The sequence below is a fragment of the Lemur catta genome, chromosome 7 (genome assembly GCF_020740605.2).
Source record: "Lemur catta isolate mLemCat1 chromosome 7, mLemCat1.pri, whole genome shotgun sequence".
Taxonomy (NCBI): domain Eukaryota; kingdom Metazoa; phylum Chordata; class Mammalia; order Primates; family Lemuridae; genus Lemur; species Lemur catta.
This window is the reverse complement of record NC_059134.1, coordinates 99,398,058-99,423,454: the sequence shown is the minus strand read 5'-3', so window position 1 is coordinate 99,423,454 and position 25,397 is coordinate 99,398,058. Positions and strand designations below refer to the sequence as shown.

Below are 25,397 nucleotides of genomic sequence, written 5' to 3'. Positions count from 1 at the left end.
GGAATATTTCAGAAGTCTCCAGGCAGCTGGAATCTTGATCTTCCTCCTCCGTGCCTCATGGTCAACGGTCATGTGCCGTGCTGCATTTCAGAACTGCAGTCACGCCTGTGTCAGGCCACCAGATTTGGAAAGTTACCCCCCAGTTAGAATCTGGATTCCAGTCAGAGCCCCGTCTCTTACTAGCTACGCAACCGTAGGCAAGGCTGGCACTTAACCTCTCTGACCTCTGGTTTCCTCATTTGAAAAAGTGCGACTCTGCTTACAGCACAGGCTGCCCACCCTCGCTGCTCCTCAGGGGCGTTGTCAGTGTCACTCCACAGCTGTCAACTTGCTTCATGTAAAACCCGTTACGTTTACGGCATGACAGCAGCCCTGAGAGTGCTCCAGTCGGGTGCCAGGAAGCACATGACATTGTTCTGCAGAAGTGAGAGGGTTTTAGGTTTTATATCAATCCTTCCTCCCTTTCTCCCCAGGTGGCTTCCTCCAGTTGAGGAAACACCCTGTGGCCACAAAAGCAAGCGAAGGGAACTGGCCCTCAGAGCAGCAGAGCCCATGACCATGGCGTCACCCTCCACACGGCCCAGCTGGCCCCAGACCCCACTGCCTCGAAGCGTCTGCAGGTCTGAACCGGGGAGTAATCCTCAAATCCAGAAAGACCTGTGGGAGGTAGAAAGAGCTAGTAATCTGACTTAAGAAAGAAAAAGCAAACCTATGAGGCAAGGGGTTGGGGGCAGCCTATCCCTCAATAACAGGAAAGGTGAGTAAGAGCTGGGCTAGGAGTTAAGTCCAAGTTAAATCCAGCCTGTGTTTCTGAGTATCCGTGAGCCTGGTGCTTTGCTGGGTACCGAGGCGGGGAGGGGGCAAAGGCATGGCCAACATTAACAGGGCAGGAGCTTCCTCCCAGTGGGGGAGGCAGGCAGGTACCAGGGCACTGCACGACAGGTGGCAGGGGAGAATGCTCAGAGCGCTGGAGGGCACAAAGAATGGAAATTCTCAGCTCTGCGGGGGAGTGAGGGAAGCCTGGCAGGGGTATTTGAGCTGGGTGTGAATGTTGAAGGCTGGGTAGTTTTTCAGGCAGAAAGGTCAGAGGCAGGTGGGCTGGGCGAGTCCTGAAGTGTGAGGGATACGGCACGCTGGTAGGCTGGGGGCCGGAGGTTAGTGGCCAGGTCACCCAGAGGAGTTACGATTGTATGCCCAGGGCAGTGGGGAGCCCTTGATGGGTTTTAATTGCAGAAGTGAAAATGCTTACTGTTGCATTTTATAGCGCTGGGGCAGGCAGAAGGGGTGAGGCTGCAGGAGGCAGTACAGACAGGAAACGGGGCCCAAGGCCTCTTCCGTGCTAATGGCGAGATTTTGAGGTCCTGGCCCTCTCACAGGACACTCGGGATGCCCCTCCGATGATGAATAGGCCCCATATGCTGGCCCAGCCAGACACGCTGGCTTGCTCAGACTGCACCTAAGGGACCTTCACTGGTGGCAGGAAAGCCGCCTGGCCGCTCACTCCAGCTGCCTCTTTCTGCTGCCTCCCAGCTTGGCCAGCCCCAGGTCGTGTCCCCTTTGTCCTAGGTTGCTGATCTCTCAGAATCCTCTTGTCCCCTGCTCCTTATGCCCTGTCACAAGGGACTCTGGGATTCCCTCTCCTAGACTGAGTGTCTACACTGCAAAAAAGCCCGAGGCAGACACAAGTCCCATTTCCACGAGGAGGCACTCCCAGCCCCTGGCTGCCAAGGCCTCTGGCTGCCGAGGTCCCTGCTAGAGCGTGCAAGCCACTTTCCTGTTTTCACCCCCTTTGAGGCTGCTGGCTGTCACTCCCACCTGCCACCTGCGCTGAGCTGGGCCTATCCTGATTTGGCCGGGGTGAGCACGGCTGTGCCTGGACTGGGTGATGTGGCCATGCCATGTGGCTGGGTCCCAGCTGATGCAGTGCAACATGACCTGTGGTGAAGACGGCACCCGAGGGGGGGGCACTCAAGGTAACAGAGGGGAGAGCTGGCTGCAGATACTGTAAATAAATATAGGAATCAAAGTTCAGAGAGGCCAGGTGGCCTCTTCAAAGCTTCTAGGATGTGGGCAGACCTCAGGAGTCACTGGAAAGGATATAGCAAGGGACAAACAAAGGCCAGGTCCTTGACTCCCAGGAGCCAGTAGCATAGAGGTAGAGACCTGACATTCCACGGGGCATGACAATTCCAGAGGAGAGGAACAGAGCTGCAAGCTGCTAGAGCAGAAGGCCCCCCAGGCTGTGCTAGGGCTCAGGGACACAGCTGAAAGACGAGTTCAAAGTCCAGTGGGCAGGCACATAAACAGCCAGGGCCCCACGTGGTAACGGCTCTGGCAGAAGTCTGGAGTGCCGGGCTCTCCCAGGGGGAGTCTGGGAAGGCTCCCTAGAGGCAGTAAGGCCTGCAGTTACTGTAAAAAAAAAAAAAAAAAAGTCCTTCCATTCACAGTTGTCCTCAAATGAGGCTGTGGCTCTTGACCTTCATCTTGTGGAAGAAGGGAATTCTGAGAACCTAGACTTGGAGTCTGCACAGTCTCTTGGGCTTTCCAGAAATTGTTTAAGGACAAGCTCCCTGAATATTATTTCATCATTCAGAAATGTACCCGAATCTGATTTAGTGTTGTTTTTTCCAATTTCTGAATTCCAGAACTCTAATTTCGTGCGCACCTCACTTCACTTCAGGGAGAATCCTACACATTTAAAACATCAGCTCCTCAGTTAAAACATCACTCGACTCATTCTCTCCCAGTCCTCATCTACGTCCTCAGCTCTGTGACTTCTCTTGGTTGTCATCAGCTTGTGGGGACAATTCTGGGTTCTGCTTTTCTGCATAACATTATTTCATACACACATTCCAGCAACACATTTGCCATTTTTAATGGCCATGTTGTGTTCCCTTTTAAGTTTTCAGCTTGTGTTTCTGCCAGTGACTCTAGGGCCTTGGGCAAGCCACGCTGCCTTCTTTGGGCCTCACCTTCTTACCTGTAAAACAGATTATTTGTAAACTGTAAAGTTCCTTCTAAGCCTTAATATTCCAGTGTCTAGGATTTCCTAGCTGTGGAATCCTAAATTGTAACTGCAGAACAACAATCCTAGAAGGAAGAGACCCAACATCTGTTGAGAGCTCAACAGGAGGCAGGAAGACCCCAAGGGAGGCATAGGTAGAAAAACTGACACCCCGCTTCCAGCAAAACACCACTGGGGCCAGGCTGGGTAATCTAGACCCCTTTGTTCCTGGTCCGGCCTCTGGTGTCTGTGCCACTGGGAAATGGGGGTGGGGGAACTTTCCCTCCTTTTCTCACAGAGAAACCACAGCCCTCCAAGCCTCCCGACTTCCCCTCCCCTCCATGACAAAGCACTTTTGGAGCCCAAGCCCAACCCCTCCAGACCAGCAGACTGCTGAGTCACGGTGGGACCGCACTTTCCACACAACCCCACTGCTGCCCCCTCCTGCTCCGGGATGAGCTGATCCTCCAGAAACAACCTGCCTGGCTCTTCTCTCATCCTAGGTCCCTCCCGCGTCCCTCCCTCTGCTCCAGGCCCTGGAGACAGCTATTCTGGGAGGCCAGCCAAACTCCCTGCCTCTTCCAAGTCACGAGGAGCTGGGCTGAAGGGAGGGAGGGAGAGGGGAAGGTCCCTGGTCAACAAAGGTCCAAAGACCAGGCCACAGCTTCGGAAGAATCTAGAGGCTTAGAAATGGCAGTTCTGACACTTTAGATTCCCAGAAGGTAGGGAACGGGTCCAGGCAACATGGAAACACACACACACACAGACACACACACCAACAGATTTCCCTTCCATTCTTCCCAGCCAACCTCCCCCAGTGAGCTACAGCACAAGATGTCCCTCAGTTTTGCTGTGATGTTCACTATAGCTACATATGAGTTTAACCAAGCACATAGCCAATACTGACTCATGAAACCTACTTTCTACAGCAGACTGACTTCCTCCTGGTGGGTCCAATTATAGGCTGGCTCTGTGCACCTGGACGTCCTGGAGGCCTTGAAACTCAGCATATCCAGTCCAAAACTAAGCTGGCCTTCTCCAGGGGCCTCCCCCCAAGCCTCTGCTCTCTGGCTCAGTGAATGGCAGCAGCAGCCCAGCCGCCCAGGCCAGGAAGCTGGAGGGCTGTCTTACCCACCGTCCACCTCCCAAACCCATGTCAGCCAATCAACCACCTCAGCCCATTCTGTCTTCTCCAGATCTCTCAAATCTGCTTTCTGAATCCTCTGCTTACTGAGAACTAACGCTATTGCCTCCCAACTGGTACCCAGCCCTCCTGCCTCACTAACATCCTCATTAACATCCTCCAGATTCAATCATGCATCCATCTGTTCATGCAACAAATACTGAGCACCAAGTAACAAGCACCTTGCAAAATGCTGGGAGTGCAGGGATGAAGAACAGAAACAATGCCTGCCTTCCAGGACCTCACTACCTACAGCATCTGGGAAAGCAATCAAAACAGCCTCATAAAATGGTGTGACTTATATATATATTACTTAATTAGATGTATAAAATATATATTATGGTTATTAATCTTCATCACTTAAATGAGCTGCAAATATCAACCCAATTTGTCATTTCTGTTTTCACTTTATGACATCTTTTGTCTTAAGCTCTTCATTTTTAAGTAGTCAAATCTGCCAACTGTTCTTTTATGGTTTCTGACAGTCTCAGAACACTCCTTACCCCCAAATTATACAAAATAATCTATATATCCTTCTTAAAACTTTATAGGGTTTTTTTTTTAAGGCTTGGATTTTTTAACCATCTGGAATGTATTTTTAAATACTGAGTAATTTTTTTCATGACTATCAATTGTTTCGACATCATTTGTTGAACCCATTCTTTCTCCCCCAGTTTGAAAGGCCACTTTAGCACGTCCCAAGTTCCCATACATATGTGGGTAGGGATATTCTGTTGCATTGATCTGGTCATCTCTTCCTGTGGCAGTACTGCTTATAGTACTTTATTGTTCTTTTTTATAGCAGGGAATACAAATCTATCCTCATAACCTTTTTTTCTCCAAATGCTTATCAGCTATTCAAAGACTGACTCTTCCAAATGAACTTTAGAATCATTTTGTGAAGTTCAAAAAAAAAAAAAAAAAAGACCGCATTTTGTGGAAATTGCATTGAATTTATAGGTTTATTTGGGGAGAATTGACATCTTTAAAAAATAGAGGCTAGACATTTAGAAACATGTTCCTCTTCATTTATGCAAGTTTTGCCTCTGTTTTTGTTTTGGTCCAGCAGTAAGCAGTTATAATTTTCACCATACATTTCTAGTTAACTTTATTCCTAGGTATTTTTAAGCTTTTGTTGCCAATGTAGGTGGAACAAAAAATTTGTTGGTGAAAAAAAGGTGAAAAAAAATTTTTCTTTCATTCATTTCTTTATATATTTTCTAACTGATGGTTACTGTTGTATAAAAAAAAGCTTTGCATTCTATGTATTGTGATTTTGATGGACTCTTATCCTAATAGTTTTTCTGTTGAGTCAGTGTAAGCTTTCTAAAAACAAATCTAGTACAGTATTTCCATGTTGTCTTCAGGATAAAGTTTAACCCCTTTTTATGGCACATACCCTATCTGACCTTGCCCCTAGACTCCACCCTTTCCAGCATTCCCCCACATGCACTCTACTTTCCAGGCCAACATACTTTCATAAGGTACCTTGAACAGGTCACGCATGTCCACGCCTTTACACCTTTGCATATGCTGTTCCCTCTACTTGGAATTCCCTTCCCTATCTCCCTCCTGCACTTCACCTTCCTTTTAACTTTTTCTTCAAACTTATCTTAAATGTCACTTTCTTAGGAAAGCCTTCCTTGACCTCCTCTCCCAGACTGGGCAAGGAACCCCTTGTTCAGCAGCAGCAGCATCCTTACTGTATTGTATGTAGCTCTAGCATTACTAAAATGTTTTTCCTGCAAGTAGTATAGGCTCATTTTGAAATAAATAAAGACTCAAGAAAGAAAACTCATCCTAATTCCTTCAGCAATTTAATATTTCAGTAGAGTTGCTTTTTTAAAAAAAGGTTTGGAAGTCCAAATTCCAGTTGTAGGTCTGTAAGTATCCTGAAAATGGTCCTTTTTTTTTTTTTTTTTTTTTTTTTTTGAGACAGAGTCTCACTTTGTTGCCCGGGCTAGAGTGCCGTGGCGTCAGCCTAGCTCACAGCAACCTCAAACTCCTGGGCTCAAGCAATCTTCCTGCCTCAGCCTCCCTAGCAGCTGGGACTACAGGCATGTGCCATCATGCCCGGCTAATTTTTTCTAAATATTTTTAGTTGTCCACCTAATTTCTTTCTATTTTTTTTTTTTTTTAGTAGAGACGGGGTCTCGAACTCCTGAGCTCAAACGATCCACCCGCCTCAGCCTCCCAGAGCGTTAGGATTACAGGCGTGAGCCACCGCGCCCAGCCTGAAAATGGTCTTGATAGGTTCCCCAGCTATGTGTCAAAAGACCTAACAGAATGGTGGACCTGGAAGCCAGCTTCAGTTCTGCTACCCATGAATTCACACCCACTCTGTGCCTGGGATTCAGCCACAAGCCACATACACTGGCCCTGCCCCTCCAGGGTTCCTTGCACCTGTCACCTGCCATCAACCCCATCAGTTTCTCTCCAACGACAAGGCCAGGGGGTGGCGTCCTCTAGGGCCACCTAAGCCTGAGCCTCCTGTGACTGAGGCCCATAGAGAGGCCATTTCAAAATGGCCTCAGCATGGGCTTCATTTCCAGATCCAAGTTGCTTCTCCTTTCTTTCCAACACCGAGGTCTATCTTTGAGTTTTAAGCGACACCAGCGATTTTCTCAAAGCCCAGGTGGCTCACCCCCACGACTAACTGGAAAACAAGGCCCGCCCAGCCTTTGTTATCTAAACTGCACATGGAGCCATATTTGCTTTCAGCAAAAGGCAGGCATGGTCGCCGAGTCAGAAGGGCAGAGCAAACCAGACACCAGCTGTGCGTCCCCCCTTCTCCATTGTGCTCCATCCTAGACTTTGAGAAAGTGCGCTCTTTCCCAGCCCAACTTCTGACTCTCTCGGCCCCCAAAGCCCACGTTTCCACCTTTCCAATTTGCAATAGGGTGTGGTAGCTTCTTCCATGCTGCCTTCGTTTTTTAATAACATGCCCTTCGCCGAGAGCCTCAGGGTGCCTATTTGGGACCTGAGAATCACCCCATGCATCCCCGCCCTGTCGGTTCCAAGGCCCAGGACGCCGCCGGAGTCGGAGCTCCGAGGTGGGCTTCCTCCGCCTCCTCACACCTTCCCTCCAAGCCCACTAAGTGGGCCCTAGTAGCACAGAGATGCCCACGCCCAATCCCTGGGCCGCCCTCGCCCCTGAGGGACGCAGGGATCTTCCAAATCCCCCCCGCGACCTCTAGCCCCTGGTGGCACCGCCCCTCCCCCGTTCCAGGGGGCGGGGCCCGGGTGCCCACCGGAAGGAGAGGGCGCGGCGGCGGGCGGGCGGCGCTGATTGGCCGGGGGTCCTGACGCCGCCGCCGCTATAAAAGGCGAGCGCGCAGCCCGCTGCGCCAGACGTTCTTCGCCGAGAGTCGCCGAGGTTTCCTGCTTCAACAGTGCTTGGACGGAACCCGGCGCTCGACCCCCTACCCCGGCCGGCCGCTCAGAGCCAGCCCTCCGTCACCTCCTCACCGCGCCTTCGGACCGCCCCAAGGCCCCCGCCGCCGTCCAGCGCCGCGCAGCTGCCGCCGCCTCTCTTCAACCGCCGCCATGACGACCGCGTCCTCCTCGCAGGTGCGCCAGAACTACCACCAGGACTCCGAGGCCGCCATCAACCGCCAGATCAACCTGGAGCTCTACGCCTCCTACGTCTATCTGTCCATGGTGAGCGCGGGCGGGCCCGCGGCGGGGCGGGGGCCGGGAGGCGGCCGGGCAGGGCCTCCCCCGGCGGGCAGGCGGGGCGGGGGTGTGGCCACCGGCGGGCCTCCCCCGCCCCCTCCCTGCGCCCTTCTGGAAAATGGAGGCTGCTCGAGGTCTCCGAGGACTTCTCTGGCGCAGAAAATCTGGGCAGTTGGCGCTTTTCAGCTGCCCCCTGGGAAAGCTCTCGTAGGCAGGGGCCGCCTCTGCACACTTCTCTATATTTAAGGGATCCCGGTTCCCTGAAATCCGGGGTTGCCAGGTTGCAGCCTGTGCCGTCGATCCTGTGGTTGGGAAGGTGGATTTTTGCACTCCTGTTCCTCCTTCTGCCTCCGATCATTTTGGCCCTGAGGCCCTCCGTTTTCTTGGGTATCTAGTTCCTTCCCATCCTCCTAAGTATGGCGGGCCTGCTGGATAATGGTGTCGGATAGCAACCTTGGGGGCTGGTGCGAAGTGGCTTATCTCGCGGGCTGATCCCTTTCCACATCTCGGTTCTGCTTATCTCTAAGTTCCACTTGTATTGAGGCATATCTCTAGAAATCTCCCCTTTGCAGTTACAGAAGTCTCACCCGACCTTGTGCCTCAGAACTTAATTCTTTGTCCTTTTTTTCCTAACTCTTTAAGAGTTGTGGCCCACTAATCACACTCTTAGTCTTGGGCAAGTTACTGGACAAGGAATTTTTCCATGCAGTAATCTGTGGAATCATTTTTCCCAAATCCTGGTCTTACGTGGTATTGGGGGAGTCTTCCTTAGAATTGCTTTTTGATAGTGCAAATTATCTAAGATAGACATGTTCCAAATTAATTTGAAAATAGGCCTTGATTTCTGTGACTGTCATTGCCTTTCAGGAACACTCAAATACAGTAAACAGCCAAAATTGAAAATCAAATTTTTGCTTTCTACTGATAGTGTTGACATCAACATATTGCCCACAATTGTCACTTTGCATGGGGGGCTAATTTTATAAATAAATCCAGCAGTCTGCTGTACAGCCAGCAAGCTCATGAGTGCTTTGTTTTAACTGTGCTTTAACTTGGTTAATCCAGGAGAGAGGCAGGAGGGACTCGTTGCAAAGTTATACTCCAGTATACTCTCTTCAAATTTGGCACTGGCCATGAGAAATTTCCTCTGTACTAATACAGATCCTGAATTCACTGTGAATTCTCATGATATTCTAAAGGTTCCTTGAAGTAAACTTTAAAGGATCAAGTTTCAATTTTCTATTTCAAAATAGAAACATTACACGTTGGGTTCAATCTGGGAACATACCTGCCCCAGTCTCCTTAGGCACTGACCCCTTTATGCTGTGCTCTGAAAAGGAAGGCTAGACTAGCAGGCCACTTCTACTCCTTGTAGTCTGTTACAGCTACCTTCCTTTGGGAATCCCTAACATAACATGTTTCGTGTGTCACTTTCAGTCTTACTACTTTGACCGTGATGATGTGGCTTTGAAGAATTTTGCCAAATACTTTCTTCACCAATCTCATGAGGAGAGGGAACATGCTGAGAAACTGATGAAGCTGCAGAACCAACGAGGTGGCCGAATCTTCCTTCAGGACATCCAGGTGAACAAAAGGTCCTAGGGGTGTCATACTTCGTTAATCAAGCAGTACTCACATATCAGAAATCATTTAGAAACTAGAAGTTGCCATTACTTATAAAATGGTGATATGCTGGACTTTCACCCTTTTTGTGCCTTTTTAGCCCTACCATCTAAACTAAAGTAGGCAAACAGTAATGGGCAAAGATGTTAAATAGGAAGCTGTCAGAGGAAACTTGGAAGTTCCTTTTGCCAAAGTATGGTGGTTAGATGTTACATGCTTGTTGACTTGTGGGTTAATTGGTAGAGATGCATTGACCTAACCTCTCGTTTAGAAACCAGACCATGATGATTGGGAGAGCGGGCTGTATGCGATGGAGTGTGCGTTACACTTGGAAAAAAGTGTGAATCAGTCACTACTGGAACTGCACAAACTGGCCACTGACAAAAATGACCCCCATGTGAGTATTGGAAACCCAGGGAATAAATGGAGGGAAACATTTGCCTTAGTGGTTGGTAAATCTGACCACTAACTTTTGTTTCCATTCTGTTTTCTAGTTGTGTGACTTCATTGAGACACATTACCTGGATGAGCAGGTGAAATCCATCAAAGAATTGGGTGACCATGTAACCAACCTGCGCAAGATGGGAGCCCCCGAATCTGGCATGGCGGAGTATCTCTTTGACAAGCATACCCTGGGAGACAGTGATAAGAGCTAAGCCTTAGGCTAACTTCCCCATAGCCACGGGGTGACTTTCCGTGGTCACCCAGGCAGTACCTGCATGTTGGGGTTTCCTTTACCTTTTCTATAAGTTGTACCAAAACATCCACTTAAGTTCTTTCATTTGTACCATTCCTTCAAATAAAGAAATTTGGTACCCAGCTGTTGTCTTTCAGATCTTGGGTTGGGCCAGAAATCTCTTTTAGTCTGTCTTCTAGATTTCTTAGTGCCACAGTTAGGTTTCAATCACACTAATCAAAATGAACCACTTAAGAGAATATTTGTATTTATTAAACTCTAGTTTGAAAAAGATACTAAGGCGCGGCTATGTTGAATTCAGACAGGACTAAGGACTCCTGATTCTGAATTGCATGTTTCCAGTAGTTCATTCTGATTTTCACAGTTTTTATGTATAAAAGGCATTTAAAGGCTGAAGTAGTCCTGTACTACTGATTTTTGTTAACCATTAAGCTAACCATTTAGTTCAGGCTGTCATAGGAACATATTCTTCAGTGTGGACAGCGATATGGCTGTGACCCGGATCAGTGTCATGCTGGTGTACATGCAGGTGAGGACAAGGCCGGTGAAGCGTCCCACTTAGAAAACAGGTTAGGAATGTGCTTCATCCCTATTGAGAATGTGAGAAAGTTCACAGTATGAGTATGGAAGGTACCTTCAATTTCAATCCTAAATTTAGCAGTAGGAGGGCAAAGGTTGACATGGATCTTAAATAACATCCTTTCCTAAACAAGCCATAGGTGATTTGTAAAGTTCCTGTCTAACTGGAGAAGCAAGACTGAAATTGTTGCCCCTTCAAGTTTTCAATCACGATAGCTGTGTATTTTGACCACAAAAGTAACTTCTTGAAAACTAGAAATGGGAAGTTACACTTCCTCCCCACATTATGGTTTGAGGTGGGGTAGGGTGTTTCTAATTGGGTAAAAACGTCCAAGAAATCTGGAATAAAGGGAAACATCTCTTGGTTTTACAGCAGCTTTAGGCTGACCCCAGGGAAGCACAAAATTAAATATAGGCCCCCATCTGCCAGTTCCTGAGGGTGTGGCAGTACTTGGATACCACCATAGAGTGCTATGGGGAAGTGCTCATTTGTCTGCCAGCTGATGGGCAGTGAGTTCTTGGGCTACAGTCTAGAACCCCCAGTTCTGCCCTGTGGTTTTTGTGTCAGCCACCCCTGCTCAAAGTAAGCTGGGCCCAGTGATAATATCTGTTCACCTAAGCTTGGCCTGCCTACCTTGGGGCAGCTCTTCCTTCACCATCATTCTTGTCAGTGCAACCTCATCCTTTACCTGAGTCCCCAGGAAGTCTTCCTGGTGATGGCAGGCTCTTGGGTGAGGTGAGCAAAAGTTCCCAACACTTCCTAAAGTCCCTACTGAGGTGGCCAGGTATATACCCCAAGCCAGTGCTGGGCATATGTCCAGTATGCTCTGGCAGTGATGGGACCATAGGACACTGGAGGAAGGGTGGACTCAGCAAGGGGGGCTGGGCTGGGGAGGGAGGGGAGGGCTCACGCACACAGGGCAGTGCAGTGACCCTGGCCTGGGTAGAGGACAGACCTGTTTTCCAAGGTCCAATAAGGATCTGCATGATCTTTGAGTATAGTGTGTATGTTGGTTGCTGACCGGTCCAAATGTGGTTCTTTGAGATGTTCAGGGATCTCTGGCATATCCCTCAGGTTAAACTCCACAGTTTTTCTCCTCACACGAGGTACTTCTGATTGCTCCACCAAGGCCCCATCATCCTCTGGGAGCACTTCAAAACTGTTCTTGGCCCCAGAAGTCTCAGGCTTTAGGTTTATATCTTTGGTGTCTATGCCTGCAACACTGTGGAGCCCTGGGAGTGCTGATTGTTCAGGGGGGAAGACCATGGGTGTGGGGCTGAGGGGCGTCTGGGGGGCACTGTAGTATCCTGGCCTCTGATACAGTGGAGCAGACTTGAATGTGTCCACTGCCTTAAGCTTCCAGGCCTTGCTTTCTTCCTGGCCCCTAAGGTTCTGTTTGGCCCCCTTGGGGTTCTTGGGCTGGCCCTCATAGAGAAAGGACTCCTTCTTGGGCCACAGTAGTTTGGTCTTTGAGTTTGTCCTTGGAGGATGGTGGTCATAGGACTGCAGCCCTAGGAAGCGGCCAATAATGCCAGCATGAGCATCGTCCTCGTCCTCCTCCTGATTCGGCTGGAACTCCATATCCTCTTTGGGCAGGCTAGAAAGAAGGGGGAGACACAGGGCTGAGTGAGTGGACAAAGGATCAAAGCCTGATCATGCTTCTCTCTTACCCTGTCCTCTCCCCCTCCCAAGGCCAAGGCCACACAGCCTTCCTAACAATGCCCCAACTCTCACCTCTCTCCTGATCCATCCTGTACCTCCCAACTGAGACCTCGAGGCCCAGCTCACCTCGCTCTGTCCTGTGACTCCCTCTTGCCCACCGTTAACATACCCCCTTCCCTGGCATTGAAGGGCCTCCTCTTCATCACTCGGTTCTTCCCTTTAAAACCCCTCACTCCAGGCAGTCAGAACCAGTGGTCCCCAGGTATGGGTGGTTCAGATCAGGACCAAGAGTGACTGGGCAAGGCCAGGGATTTGTGGTTCCAACAGGGGAGCAACATCCGCAAAAGAGAAGTTTGGCTTCCTGGGAGCAAGTTTTCTGGGAGCCCAAGACCTTTACTCTGCAAGAGAGAGCTTACCTACACCAGAGTATGGCCTGCCCTTGCCCCAGTCTGAATTCCCCCCGTGCTCCAAGGACCAGCGTTAGGCCCAGCCAAAGGTGACTTCTGTTATACCCTTTTCCTAGGCATCTAGTACTTTGTGCCTTATACCCAGAGCTTGGGCCTTGGGCTTGAGCTCCCTCACTAAATTGTGCATTCCTTGGAGACAAAGTCTGTGCTTTATTATTCTGTTATCCACTTTCCCCCGCCCCGACCTTCAGCTGCTGGGGTACAGACCATGTAGGGCTCAAAGGCATCCTCCAGAAATGCTTCTGACCTAAGCAAGCCGGGCCCCCAGCCTTCATGTCACATTCCCAACCCTTCAAACTAACCCGTGGACTCTAGTCCTAATCACAGTTTATTAGAATATTTGGTTCTTAAAAGAGCAAGGAGAGAATACCGCTGGATACTGTGGAAGAAAACCTTGAGTATGAACCCTGATGTGTGCTAAACACTCTTTAAAGTCCTCTCAACTCTGTCATCCTGGGGAGAGAGGACCATCTGGGACAACCCTCCAGCACACTACATACAGCTCAAGAGGGATGCTGACCGAATCAGGGAAATGGGAGCATGTGGAGGAAGGTCTGGTTGCTGAGGGGAGCCTGAGGTCTTTACTCTGTGGGACAAAGTCTACTCAGGAGGCACCTGTTTGGCCTGGCCTCTTGTTGGGACATGCTTGCTGCTCCTTCCCCATGACAGGGAACCCCACTTCCACTCCCCATCCAAACACCTTAGCTTATTAGAAAACACAGTTCTGGACGCTAATAGCTCTGGATAACAGGAACCAGGCCCTAACGTCCCACTGCATCACTGATCACTGGCTGTTCTTTGAGTCAGTCGTTTTTTCTCTCTGGGCCTCAGTTTCTGGACAAGGAAGAACTTAGAGCGGAGGTACCTAAGAGCCCTTCTAGCTTGAGCAGCACAGATAAGAGTGCAGAGGTGGAACCAGACATACCTGGCTCAGATGTGCTGTGTGCTAGCTATGTGACCTTAGTAACTAGTGCTGTTCTCGTAATAAGTTCTTAGGCACCTGCACTTGAGGGGCTTCCCACCTGGTTCCCTGGCACTGCCCACCTGATGTTGAAAGTGGAACCCATAAAGGAGGCTCGGCGGGAATGGGCGGCAGCAGCTGTGTAGGGGGGCTGTGGTTCTGGCTCATTCCAATACATGTCCCGTTCCATCTGAGGTAGGTCCTGGTGCATCTCATCCACAGCCAACAGGGACACCTGGTCACCAAGGACAGAGGGAGAAGCCCAATAGAAAGGTCATACTGGGCAGGGCCATGAACTTGCCTGATGGCTTGGAGAAGTCAGTTCCCTCTCTCTGGACCTCAGTTTCCCTGCCTGTGAAATGGAAAGATTGATGCCAACCTACAGTCTCAAAAGCTGAGCTGAGAATCCTGTAAGTTAATGGTTGGCTACAGGGGGCCATGGGGTGGAAGGGGATGACAATTGACTGTGAGGCCTCCCTATAGAACTGTGGGGTCCCCTTCCTTGGGGTCCCATTTGGGGAGGGTCCATGGTATGTCCTCTCCCGCTCTCTCCATACCTGTAAGTTCCTGTCGACAATCCAGTTGGTCTCAAAGTCATCATCATCCTCTCCAAAGGGGTTGATGAGCTGCTCTGCCACCTTGGAGATAGGTGAGGCTCTGGAGCCCTGAGGTAGAACTCCCTGAGGCCCTGCTTCCCGCTCTTACACCTTAGCTCCTACCGTTTCCTCGCCCCATGACGCCCTTCCTGCCTGACCACTGTCTTCAAAGCCACAACCCCTTCCCTTCTGGACACTCAGCCCCTCTGACTTTCTGGAGCCAGTCTCTCTCCGAACACCCACAGCTGTCCCTGAGTGTGTCACTCAGCTGAGTCACCACCTTTCTCTCATCGCATGTATCTTACCTGGAATTGCATTATTTTATTCATTCATTCATGTTTTCAAACATTTATTTATTCATTATTGTCTAATGCAACAGAGATATATGCTGAGGCTGTGCTGAATTAAAGGGTGGTCCAGGTGGGCAGATTCCTGGCTACTAATCTCTGACATGCCCTGGCTAAGCCCTGAAGAGGTGATGAGCTGCCTTAAGGGTCCAGGGGACATCTTGCAAGCCATTGGGGCACCTTGGAGAATTTCAAGCATAAAAGATCTGTTGATCTCTAGAAACCAAAGACAACTGGGGGGAGGATATAGAGGGAATCACAAGTGCACGTGTGTGTGTGAGATACACATGGACAGGAGGGGGAGAGAGGGAGGTCCACACCACAACTACCAAAAAAAAAAAAAAAAAAGGAATAAAGAAGGGAGGGAGAAGTGGGTGGGAAAGAGAAGGAAGGAAAGAAAAAGAGGTGGAGAGAAAACTGTGTTTTCTCTTGTTAGGAGGAGCCCTGGCAGAGGTGAGAAGGAATACTTGGATGGGTCACCTGGGGTAGGGATGAGAGACATAGGCATCTCTCCCCACAGGCATCTTGAGTAAGGATAGGTGGTGGCAACCTGCCTTCTAAAGGGCAGGGGTTAGTCAAACTCAGGGCTTTTTTACCAAGCAGAGGTGAGATGTGGCCTCACCAGCAGAGCCTGCCACTGCCACTCAGATTCCATGAATTCCCCTTGCTCTGGAAGCGTCTGAAGAACGTTCTCTTGAGGGGGCACCAAATGGTTAGACTGACTGAGCTTTCCCTGTCTTTCATGCTGTAAGTTCTGGGCCGTGGGCGAAGCACTGGAATCAGACACAGGCCTCAAGCAGGTCCCTCCCCTCTTGGGGGTCTCAGTGTCTGCATATGTAACAACACAGGGAACATGTAGACCAGCGAACTGTGGTTGGGGCCCAGCACCCTACTTTCCATATTTGAGACTCTCCTTTCCTGGCTGTCCATCCTCATCCCGGGCCACTGGTGGCCAGGACCCCTCTGGCCATGCCTCCAGCCCGTCCAGGTGCGGGGGAGGCTCACCTTCAGCCAGCCAACATAGAAGAAGAACTGCAGGAACGTCAAGAGGGGCACGACCAGGTCCAGCTCGTGGCCAGGGTAGGACTTGGCTGGGTTCAGAAACTGCCGCCCAATGAGGCAAGCCAGGAAGAAGCTGTACACTGCCACAGTCACCACCTGGGAGGAGAGAGATGAGGAGGCGGCAGAAAAGGGCTGGTGGGGACCCTGAAATCAGGAAGCTCCCGAGGCTACGAGTCCGATGCCTTGCTCTGACTTTCATACTCATGTGACTTTGGGTCTCTGTTAACTCCTCTTTAAAATGGGGATAATCACATTGCCTCCACTGGGCTGGACCAGGCAGGAGCCTGGACTCCTAGAACTTGGCACTTCAAAGTCCAGACCCACCTCCCAGGGTGGGCTTTTTATTCAGCCTCTAGATGAGCCCTTCTCATCACAGGCTACTTCCTAGGTCCTTCTAGCCTCAGTTTCTTGAAGGGGCAGCCTCACCAGCCTAGTCCTCACCTGTGTGTACACCAATGGGACACTGATCCAGTCGTAGGCATACAGGTGTCCACACTGAGTACGCAGGATGTTCATTTCCTGGGAGCAGGAGGGAGGGATGGGGTTCTGAGCACCACCTGCTCTCCCAGGAGCACCCCCAGCTATTCTCCAGGTACCAGGGTCTGGTGCTCATGGTCCAGTCTTGGTTGTGTGGTCATGGGCAGCTCACTAAACCTCTCTATGCCTCAGCCTCCTCATCCAGCAAAAAGGAACCAAGATCTCACAGGCTCACTTAGAGAGGAGATGGGAGGGGCATTTCAGGAGGAACCACCTTGGGCTGTGGAATCCTTTTGGAAAAGATCCTACAACCCCACCGCATACTCTGGGAAGACCCTTAAGGGCTCAAGCCTTTTCTTTGTAGGAAATCTTGTTTCATCTGGGCCACACCCCTCCCACTCCGTGGCAGCCCCATCTGTGCAAGCGGGCTCACATTCAGCAGGCTCTGGAGCAAAACAGAGTCCCGGATTCGGCCTCCAAGCCAGGCCTTCATTGCCAGGTTGGCAAACCACACCCAGGGCACCCAGAACATGTTGTGTGGTAAGCTCAATTTTTCAAAGTGCTTGTGTTCCGTGGGGGTCATAAAGCCTGCGGAGTAGAATGGAGTCAGTGGGTGGGAGAACCTGCAGAAGGGGTGCCGGCACCGGGTGACCAGGCCGGGCCCTGCTGAGCCCATAGGGACCTTGGCACTCCTTTGCCATCTTTCAACAGAAAATTACTGAGCACCCACTATGTGTTGTTCTGGGCTGAGCACGAGGGAGGGGACTGTCTTATTAACCAGGACCAGGTCGGGCAAGGCCGAGGGTGAGGCCAGAGAACGATGTCACAGACCTCCAGACTAGAAACTGGAGATTAGCAGAGACGAGGGCAGAGGGAGGTAGATAGAGTCTAGTACCCCACCAGTTCCCAAGTCGCCACCCTTCCGCTGTCCCTCAAGGGTCCTTAGGCCTGCCTCGAACGGTGATCCTTGCAGGATAGGCTCCTGACTCCACCTCGCCCTATTCGGCCCCCAGGTCTTGGCCCCACCCCGCTCCTGGTCCACCCAATCCTCGAGTCCAAAGGACTCTGGCTCCACCCATCTTCCGCGTCCGCCACACCCCCGTCTCTGGCCCCGCCCACCTGCCTGCACCAGGTGCTGGGGGCTGGGGAAGCGCTTGTAGACCGCGGTGCTGATGCTGCGCAGGATGAGCAGGTTGCCCAGGTTGGCGTAGCGGATGAGCGTGCGCCGCAGCAGCCGGCCTTGCTCGTCCGTGCCCTCCACGAAGCCCGACACCAGGCTCATGAGGCGGTCGGGCCACGGCAGGTTCTCGTACTGGTTCCACCAGCGGGTCACGACCAACGTCACGTAGAAGCCTGGGCAGGAGGTGCGGGGGCGGGGGTGGGGGGGAGGGGCGAGGGGCCGGGCTGCGGCAAGAGCCCAGCGCCGGCGACGCCGCGGTTTCTACGTCTTTATGATGCGAAAGACCCAGCCCCAACCTTCCCGGAAGGCGCTGGGGGTGTGGAGGGGCCAGGCAGAGTCTCGCTTGGAGGCGAAAGCGTCAAGAGTCATCTCTCCCAGGAGTCCCCTGCCGACCCCAGAAATCCTCCAGAGCCCCTCCCCTCCTGCGCAGGGGCTCCGGGGACCCTGATGTCGGCGCTTCTCTCGGACAGTGGGGTTTTGAGTGCTGACAGCAGGACGTCCTTCCTAATGTCTAACTTCGGTGTCTCTGGCTGCGGCCGCCCACTGCCAGAACTAGAGAGGCACCGACATGCCTTGCTCCTCCCCGCTCCTCACGCCCCATCTCCCTGCAGTCCGCCCGGGGCCTGTCTGGAGCCTGGGCGGCCCCGGGACCAGGACAGTCCGAAAGGGGAGCTCACCCAGCACGAAGGAAATGGGGATGAGCTGGATGTAGCTGTCGCAATACAGAGTCAGCTTCTCAAATATCAGCTGCTGTTCCTCTGTCAGGGCCAGCCTGGGGAGGAAGGAGATGTGTGGACACTGTCAAGAGATGGCTGAGACTGTCCCCAGGTCTGGCCCTGGGTAGGAATGGGGCCACCTCCGTGTTGTCCCATGTCTTCCCTGTCCCTTCCACTGGCCCGGCCCAGGGCCCCTCCTCCGGCAGCTCCGAACTGGACAGGGTAGAGGAGGCTCCTTTGGGGAGAATCCTCACACCCCTGGGTGAGGCATTGGAGGGAAGGTCTCGCTGAAGGGATCAGTTTTTGGCACCAGTGACCCTTTGAAAGGAGCCAAGGGACAGTTGTTGAAACAAAGAGTGGTCTTTAAAGAGAGGGGTGCACAGGCAGCACAGAGGATTTTTAGGGCCCTGCAGCTACTCCGTGATGCTGTGCTGATGGGTACATGTCACTGTTCATTTATCCAAACCCAGAGCATGTACACACCGAGAGTGAACCCTGGTGTAAACTATGGACTTTGGGAGATAATGATGTGTCAGTGGGGGTTCATGGATTGTGACAAATGTGCCAGTGTGGGGGTGTTGATAGTGGGGGGGGCCGTGGGCATGGGGGCAGCAAAGAGGCACATGAGAACTCTCTGTACCTTCTGTTCAATCTTGCTGTGAACTTAAAACTGCTCTAAAAAATAAAGTCTAATTTTTTTTAAAAAGAGCCCTAGTGAAAACTGAAGACCAATGTGCTTTGTTATTAGTATGATTAGGAACTCAAGAGTTTTATGTATTTGCTATTTTACAATCCATTGTAATCATTAGTGTTTTCAATTTAAAGTGCTGTCATATATTCTGTGATTATATCAGTTTTACATTTTATTATTTAAACATTTTAATTAAAATATGTATTTTAAATTTGTACTGTGTGGGCCTGTGTGTGTGGGATTGAGTGAACCAAGCTGGCTGAGTGACCGGTAAGGTCTGTCCTCCGGGCCCACCCTGGGTTGGAGGAAAGGTGGCTGAGGCCCTCCCCACCTGGATGGAGCTGCCTTCGCAGTCTGACTTCTTTTCTCTCCCCAGCCCCCAGCACCTGGTCAGGAACTCAGCTCAGCCTTGTACGTCACTGGTCCCTCGGCCCCCAAGCTGGCTGGGAGGCCCCCCAGGAGCTCCGAGCCCCCCAGCCCCATCCCTCCCAGGCCCCCAGCCCCAGCCCTGCCACCTGTACCTGTAAATGAAGCGGATGGTGTAGTAGCAGAGCAGGAAGATGAGGAACTCGCCGTACAGCAGCTTGTAGATGCTGCCCCGCCAGCACAGCAGCAGGCGGGAGAAGCAGCCCAAGCGGGCATTGGCCACTTGGCTTGTGTAGGTGATGGTCATGGCCAGGCACTGGGCTGCAGCAGGCGGGCTTGGGTCCTGGTGGGAAGACAGAGGGGGACACCAACAGGGACCTTTCAGGACCCTTCCCTGCTCTGGGCCTCAGTTCTCCCATCTGGACCCTGGGAGGCAGATGAGGGGGTCTCCAAGGCCCTCCCAGCTCCGACTGCATGTGGGAGGTGGGAAGCCAAGACAGCGAGCCCAGAGGCTGCCCACAGCCTGGGCAGGGCAGACACTGGTAGGTCTGTGTGTTGGCATGTGCCCTTATTCTGTACAGTGACAAAGGCAGTAACAACAGCAATGTCCACTCACTGAGCTCAGGTCCTCTGAGCCAGGCAGTGCTCTGAGCCCATCTTGATCATTAGCTCCCCAGGCTACCTCACCCACCCTGGGGGGAGAAGTAGGTAAGGGCCCAGGTCAACCAGGTCCACTGCCATATTCCCACCCCCAGAACAGAGCCTGGCTCGTGGAGGGGCTCAAATATCTACTGCACGGCTCATTCCCACTTCAGAAGGGATGTTCCCTACCATCCTACCTGGCACTCTCTGCTCCCTCACCTTGCTCAATTTTTCTAGATAGCAGTTATCACTGCTTGAAATTACACAGGATAGCTACTTGTTCGTTGCCTGTCTCTGCCTCAGGGTGGGAGCTCCTACTGCGTTCTCGTAGGAGGTGCTCGATAACAAGTTGCTGAAGCAGTGGGTGATGCCCCCCCCTCGTTCTGATGCAGCCACACTGGCTGTCTCTCTGTGCCTGGTGCACACCCAGCTCATTCCTACCTCAGGGCCTTTGCACGGACATACGGGTACCCACACACCTGATGTGCTGCCCGTGTGTACACATCACACACACATATGCAAGGACAGTCATCCACCCCTGAAGGCCCTCAAAGCCCCAGCCCAGTCTGCCTGGGGCACCTCCTACTCACAGTGGGGTTCCAGGCTGGTCTGGCGATCCCACAGAAGGTCTGGCCACTAGGCTGCTGGGACTCTCTGGGACTTTGTGGCCAGTGCCCTGTCCACACTTAGAGGCTGGCACTGCCCACGTGTGTGCTGAGCAGTCACTTGACTCCGTAAGCCAGGGCCTCCACAAAGGAGCCATTGTCTTGGTCCCTTCTCATAATCTGGTCATAAGCAACAACCAGCACAGCCTGGCCAGGGCCCCTCTAATTCCTTCCTGGGGGGCGTTGGGCTGACACCAACGCTGGAATTTAGGGCAACACCCCTCTGCCATGGCCCTAAAATCCAGAGGTTGAGGAATCTTCTCCACTAGTGTTCTGACCCTTGAGGTCTTGCAGGGAGAATTGGGTGGAGGAGTGCGGTGGTAACTGGGCTTCAATGCCTGTGCCAGGAGCTACCCAGGAAGGGGGAGCCTCTGCCAGGGCCCCGGGGTCTTTGATAGCCCTGTGGGCTGTGGAAAGAATAACAGGCTACAGTCAAAAGTCCCAGCTTCTGGTCCTGGCTCTGCTCCCTGTATGTGGTGACCCTGGGTGGGTATCTTCTCCTCTCTCGGTCTCAGTGCCCCTGTCTGAAATGGATGGTGTTGCCTGGAATTTCATCACCTCAGTAAGAGTGACAGAATTCTGCATAAGCTGGTCAGGAGCTCTGATAGGCTGCTGGTGACATCATGGGTTATTCTGTCTGTGATTGGTTGGCAGGACCCACTAATAGGCTGGTGCAGAGCTATGGACGGAGAAGGTGGGCAGGGGGCTCGTGTGTGTGGGCCCAGCCTGGTGGAGGGTGACAGAGCAGCCCTTGTATTTATGCTGTTGGCTCCTAGCCAGCCAGTGCAAAATGGGGTGTGTGCCCAGATCCCCAAGGGCAGCTGGTTAAAATCTCAGCAGTTGGTTCAATACATTTTAACACATCAGTCCATATACAAGAGCTCTCCTAAGCTGCGGGAAGTGATGCGTTTCTACTGACACGCTCATCTTGTACTGTTAAGTGAAAAGAGCAGAGCTCCAAGCAGTGGTAGTTCTTGGTCTTTTGCGGATGCAAGAATCACCCAGAATGTTTATCAAATGTGTACCTTCTCGGGATCTTCCTCCAGAGCCTGATACTGTGGCCTTGGGGATGTTGCGTTTTCATCAAGCAGGGCAGGGGATTTTGATGTGAGTGGTCTTGGAACCATAGTTCAGAAGCCCTGATTTGCAACGACCCTGAGCCTTAAAATAAATCCACTCTCCCCCTCCCCGCCTCTCCCCCTCCTCTCTCCCAGCCCGCCCCCCACCCTGCTCGCTCTCAGACATACTAAGTGTTAGCAATGCTGAGATTGCAGGTGATTCTGTACACACCACTCTTGCCTTTACAATTATCTTCTTGGTGGGGAGGAACCCTATTTCACAACGATCTTGGGTGCTTTTCTAATCACAGCAAACAATAAAGCTGTTATCATGAGAGAGTCTCTTCTTAGACCAGAGACAGCCTTGTAGAAGTATTTGCTGCCTCCCTGCCGTCCCGTTGCCGTCCTTAACTGAAAGAGGGAAAGAAGCAGCTTCACTTGAGCCTCAGTCTCCTCATTTGTGAAATGGGACAACAATGCCTGCCTCGGCGGCCAGGTGAGAATGATGGATGGGAAACATGTTAGTCAACTCTCCAAACCAGTGGTTCTCATGCCTGGCTGCCTGTTAACTTTTCCTGGTCCAAACCACTGATGCCTGTGTCCCACCCTACAAATTCTGATTCAGTTGGTCTGGATGGGTCCCAGGTGTTGGTAGTTTTTGAAGCTTTCCAGGTGATTCTACTTTGCAGCCTGGGTGGCGAATCACTGCTGTAATTGTTTCTCTACCTTGCATTCCCTCTTCCCCACCAACACATACTGACATTCAGGACAGAGCTTTCCACTTAGCTGATGATTAATAAATATATTTTAACTAAAGTTAAAACATGTGCCTGGCACAATGACGCATGCTCTGTATTCAGGAATAAATGAAAATCCTGCCTGTGTGGGGACAGGTTCCTGCCTCCCCTGCGGTGGCCACCAGAGAGCGCTCTTGACTAGCTGACTCTGCCCTGGGAGGCCTGGTCCACCCGTCAGGGTCAGTGCAGACTACGGAGCTCTGGTTGGAAGGCTCCTTCACCTCGTTGACCAAGACCAGCAGCCATAGAGCCATGACACGGAGTTGAGAGACCCCTGGAGATGGGAGACCCCCGAACTGCAGGCTCCTTGGCATATCCCAGAAGTACTTCCAGGACCAGCTGACAGTGCTTCCCCAGTGTCCCTTCGCCTCCCAGATGCCCCAGGATGTCCCAAGAGACACCCCAGGAGCAGCTGCTCCTGGCCCCACCCCAGAGCTAAGACAGGCACACCTTGGCACAAGTCATGGTCTCTCCCACTGGGTCTCAGCCATGCACATGTCCCCAGCCAGCCAGGCATGGCTTAGGCACATAGCAAAGCCAAGTTGAGTGCTGACTGACCCCAGCCATGCCTGGAAGAAGGGCCCCAGAATTGACCCCTGCAAAGATGGCACCCAACTTAGGTCACTCTCTTCTGCTTCCCATTCCACAAAGCAATCATTCAACAAACTACCTCTCATTCTAGAACTGAGCCTAATCTAATTCCTGCCTCCAGGTATTCATAGTCAAATAAATACCAGGGAAATACTTAAATCACTCTAACAGAGATGGCAAGACCTGAGATCTGTGCCAAGTGCACAGAGGTCAGGGAAATCTTTACAGAGAAGGGAGCATTTGAGTTGGGTCTTGAAGTACGAGTAGGAGTACACTGAGTTAGAAGAATGGAAGAGCATTACACGTCAGGGGAACAGCCCATGAGAAGTCACAGAGCTATTACTGAGGGATGGTTCAGTACGGCATTCTTATTCACATTTTACAAAGGAGGACACTGAAGCTCAAGGCTTGCCTTGTTCAAGGTCACACAGCTATAACTGACTTGAGACTGGAATCTGGGTCTTCTGATTTTGGATCCTGTGTCCTTTCCACTACCCACCACCAGCTCTGCAGTGGAGGTCAGTTTTTGAGGATGGACTCTCACCTGTTAGAGTCGTGGTCTCTGTGGGGGTTGAAGGGAGGTTGAAGGGATGGGGGATGCAGAGAAGGGACTTTGACTGCAGCAGCACCCATGCTCTGGAGCCCCCCGGCAGAAAGCCATCTCTGGGGGCAGGCACAGCAGAGCTGGGCAGATGGGTGGAGGTTCCAGACGCAGAACGCTATGGTCTTTGCACCTAGGATCACCATGGCAACAGGAGCATCACAGAGGGCCTTCCACGATGCCCTTCCAGGCCCTGTCTCAGCTGGGCAGGAAGAAAGGGACCCAGCGTGGCTGGGGACAGAGGGCAGGGGGCCCCGGGGTGGGCCAGCCAGGCCTGGGGGCTGCCTCCAGGCTCTATGTAGGGCACCTGCCAGCCCATACCTCTCTTGGGCCAATCATAGAACAAACAGGGCAGAGGTGAAGAGAGAAAGGAGGGGCTTGGTACACCTGGACAGGGGAGGGGAGGGGAGGGGAGGGATATTACCAGTCCAGGGACCAGAAGCAAGCCAGACAATAGTGCCTCTTACCTGGGGTCAGGCAGCCCTGATCCCTGAAGGGCTGGGGTAGACCCAGCATTCAAAGAGATGAACACATAAGCTCTGGCCACTGCAGAAAGACAGCAGCAACCAGGGGAGGCAGGGAGAAGCTGGGGTACGCCTGGGTCCTGCTTCACCAAACCTGGTCTCACCAACAACAATGGAATAGCATGGAACAGGCCAGAGCAGGCCCAACTAGAGACACAAAGCAAGAGGATTCCCCACAGCTTGGGGAGAACACTGGGATCCTTGAGCTGCCCGTGGACTCAGCCCGGCTGAGGCCAGCCAGGTGAGGACTGACCCATCCACATCCCACCCCACCCCCACCCCACCAGCTCAGAACTGGAGTTAACGGGCAGAGGAGGAGGGGGAGGAACACCATGGGTCAGGCTTCTAGAGAGATGTGCGCCGGGCGCGGGACGACCTGGATACTGTCACACATTCACTACCAGTCAGTGGCCTCAGTGTCCTTATCTCAAATGGGTGGGAAGTTTGACATGCCCCGAAAGAACGCTGATGGTTTTTCCGTCCAAAGAAACTGAGGCATAGAGAAAGAAAATGACTTGCCTGAAGTCACAAAGGATTAGAGTTGGGACTGGGCAGTAACGGTAGGTCCCCTGTCTTGGTCAGTGCAATGTCTCCCTGCTGTTCCAGGCTGTTCCTAAAGTTCAGTTTCACAGGCGTGCGCTAATGCCAACCGTGCAAGGGAAAGAAGAGAGGAAACAATAGTTTCTCCCACATTTTGAACACTTAATGGGTGCCAGACAGTGCAGTAAGTGCTTTTAGAAACGGTGTCACCCAATCATCAGAACAAAGCCCTGGGGAATAGGAAGGGCGGACAGAGGTGAGGGAGGTTAGCTCAAGGGCAGATCCAATGAGCAGTGAGCCATGTCGTGAATATCTGTTAGGTGGACAGAATCATTAAGCAGGCTGCCTTAGCTGCCTTTTTTTGCCTCTGATGTAGGTTGGCTCAGCATAGCGTGGGCTCTCACAGTGACCCCATCTCTACTAAAAATATAAAAATTAGCCAGACATCACTTGTAAGCCCAGCTACTCCGGAGGCTGCGGCAGGAGGATCACTTGAGCCCAGGAGTTGGAGGTTGCAGTGAGCTATGATGATGACACCACTGTAATCTACCTAGTGTGACAAAGTGAGACTCTGTCTCAAAAAAAAACTAAAAAAAAAACCAGACAAATATTTTCTCCTATTCTGTAGGTTGTCTTTTCACTTTCTTGAGGATGTTCTTTGACACATAAAAGATTTTAATTTTGATGACATT

General features: G+C 51.8%; 2 protein-coding genes across 2 annotated transcripts; one reads left to right on the top strand and one right to left on the bottom strand.

Moving 5' to 3' along the window:
* The first annotated feature begins 7,460 nt into the window (after positions 1-7,460).
* On the top strand, positions 7,461-10,304 carry FTH1 (ferritin heavy chain 1). The gene is made up of 4 exons (XM_045555966.1): positions 7,461-7,847; positions 9,300-9,446; positions 9,757-9,882; positions 9,980-10,304. The coding sequence occupies exons 1-4, from the start codon at positions 7,734-7,736 to the stop codon at positions 10,139-10,141; spliced, it is 549 nt and encodes a 182-aa protein (XP_045411922.1). The 5' UTR covers positions 7,461-7,733; the 3' UTR covers positions 10,142-10,304.
* Positions 10,305-10,594: 290 nt separating this feature from the next.
* Positions 10,595-20,936, bottom strand: BEST1 (bestrophin 1). Its single transcript, XM_045555989.1, has 11 exons — positions 20,520-20,936; positions 19,443-19,630; positions 18,192-18,286; positions 17,454-17,687; positions 16,768-16,922; positions 16,299-16,376; positions 15,801-15,953; positions 14,410-14,490; positions 13,936-14,087; positions 11,718-12,359; positions 10,595-10,771 (listed from the first exon to the last, which is right to left on the bottom strand). Exons 2-11 carry the CDS (start codon positions 19,592-19,594, stop codon positions 10,753-10,755), a joined length of 1,761 nt encoding a protein of 586 aa, XP_045411945.1. The 5' UTR covers positions 19,595-19,630; positions 20,520-20,936; the 3' UTR covers positions 10,595-10,752.
* Positions 20,937-25,397: the final 4,461 nt, after the last annotated feature.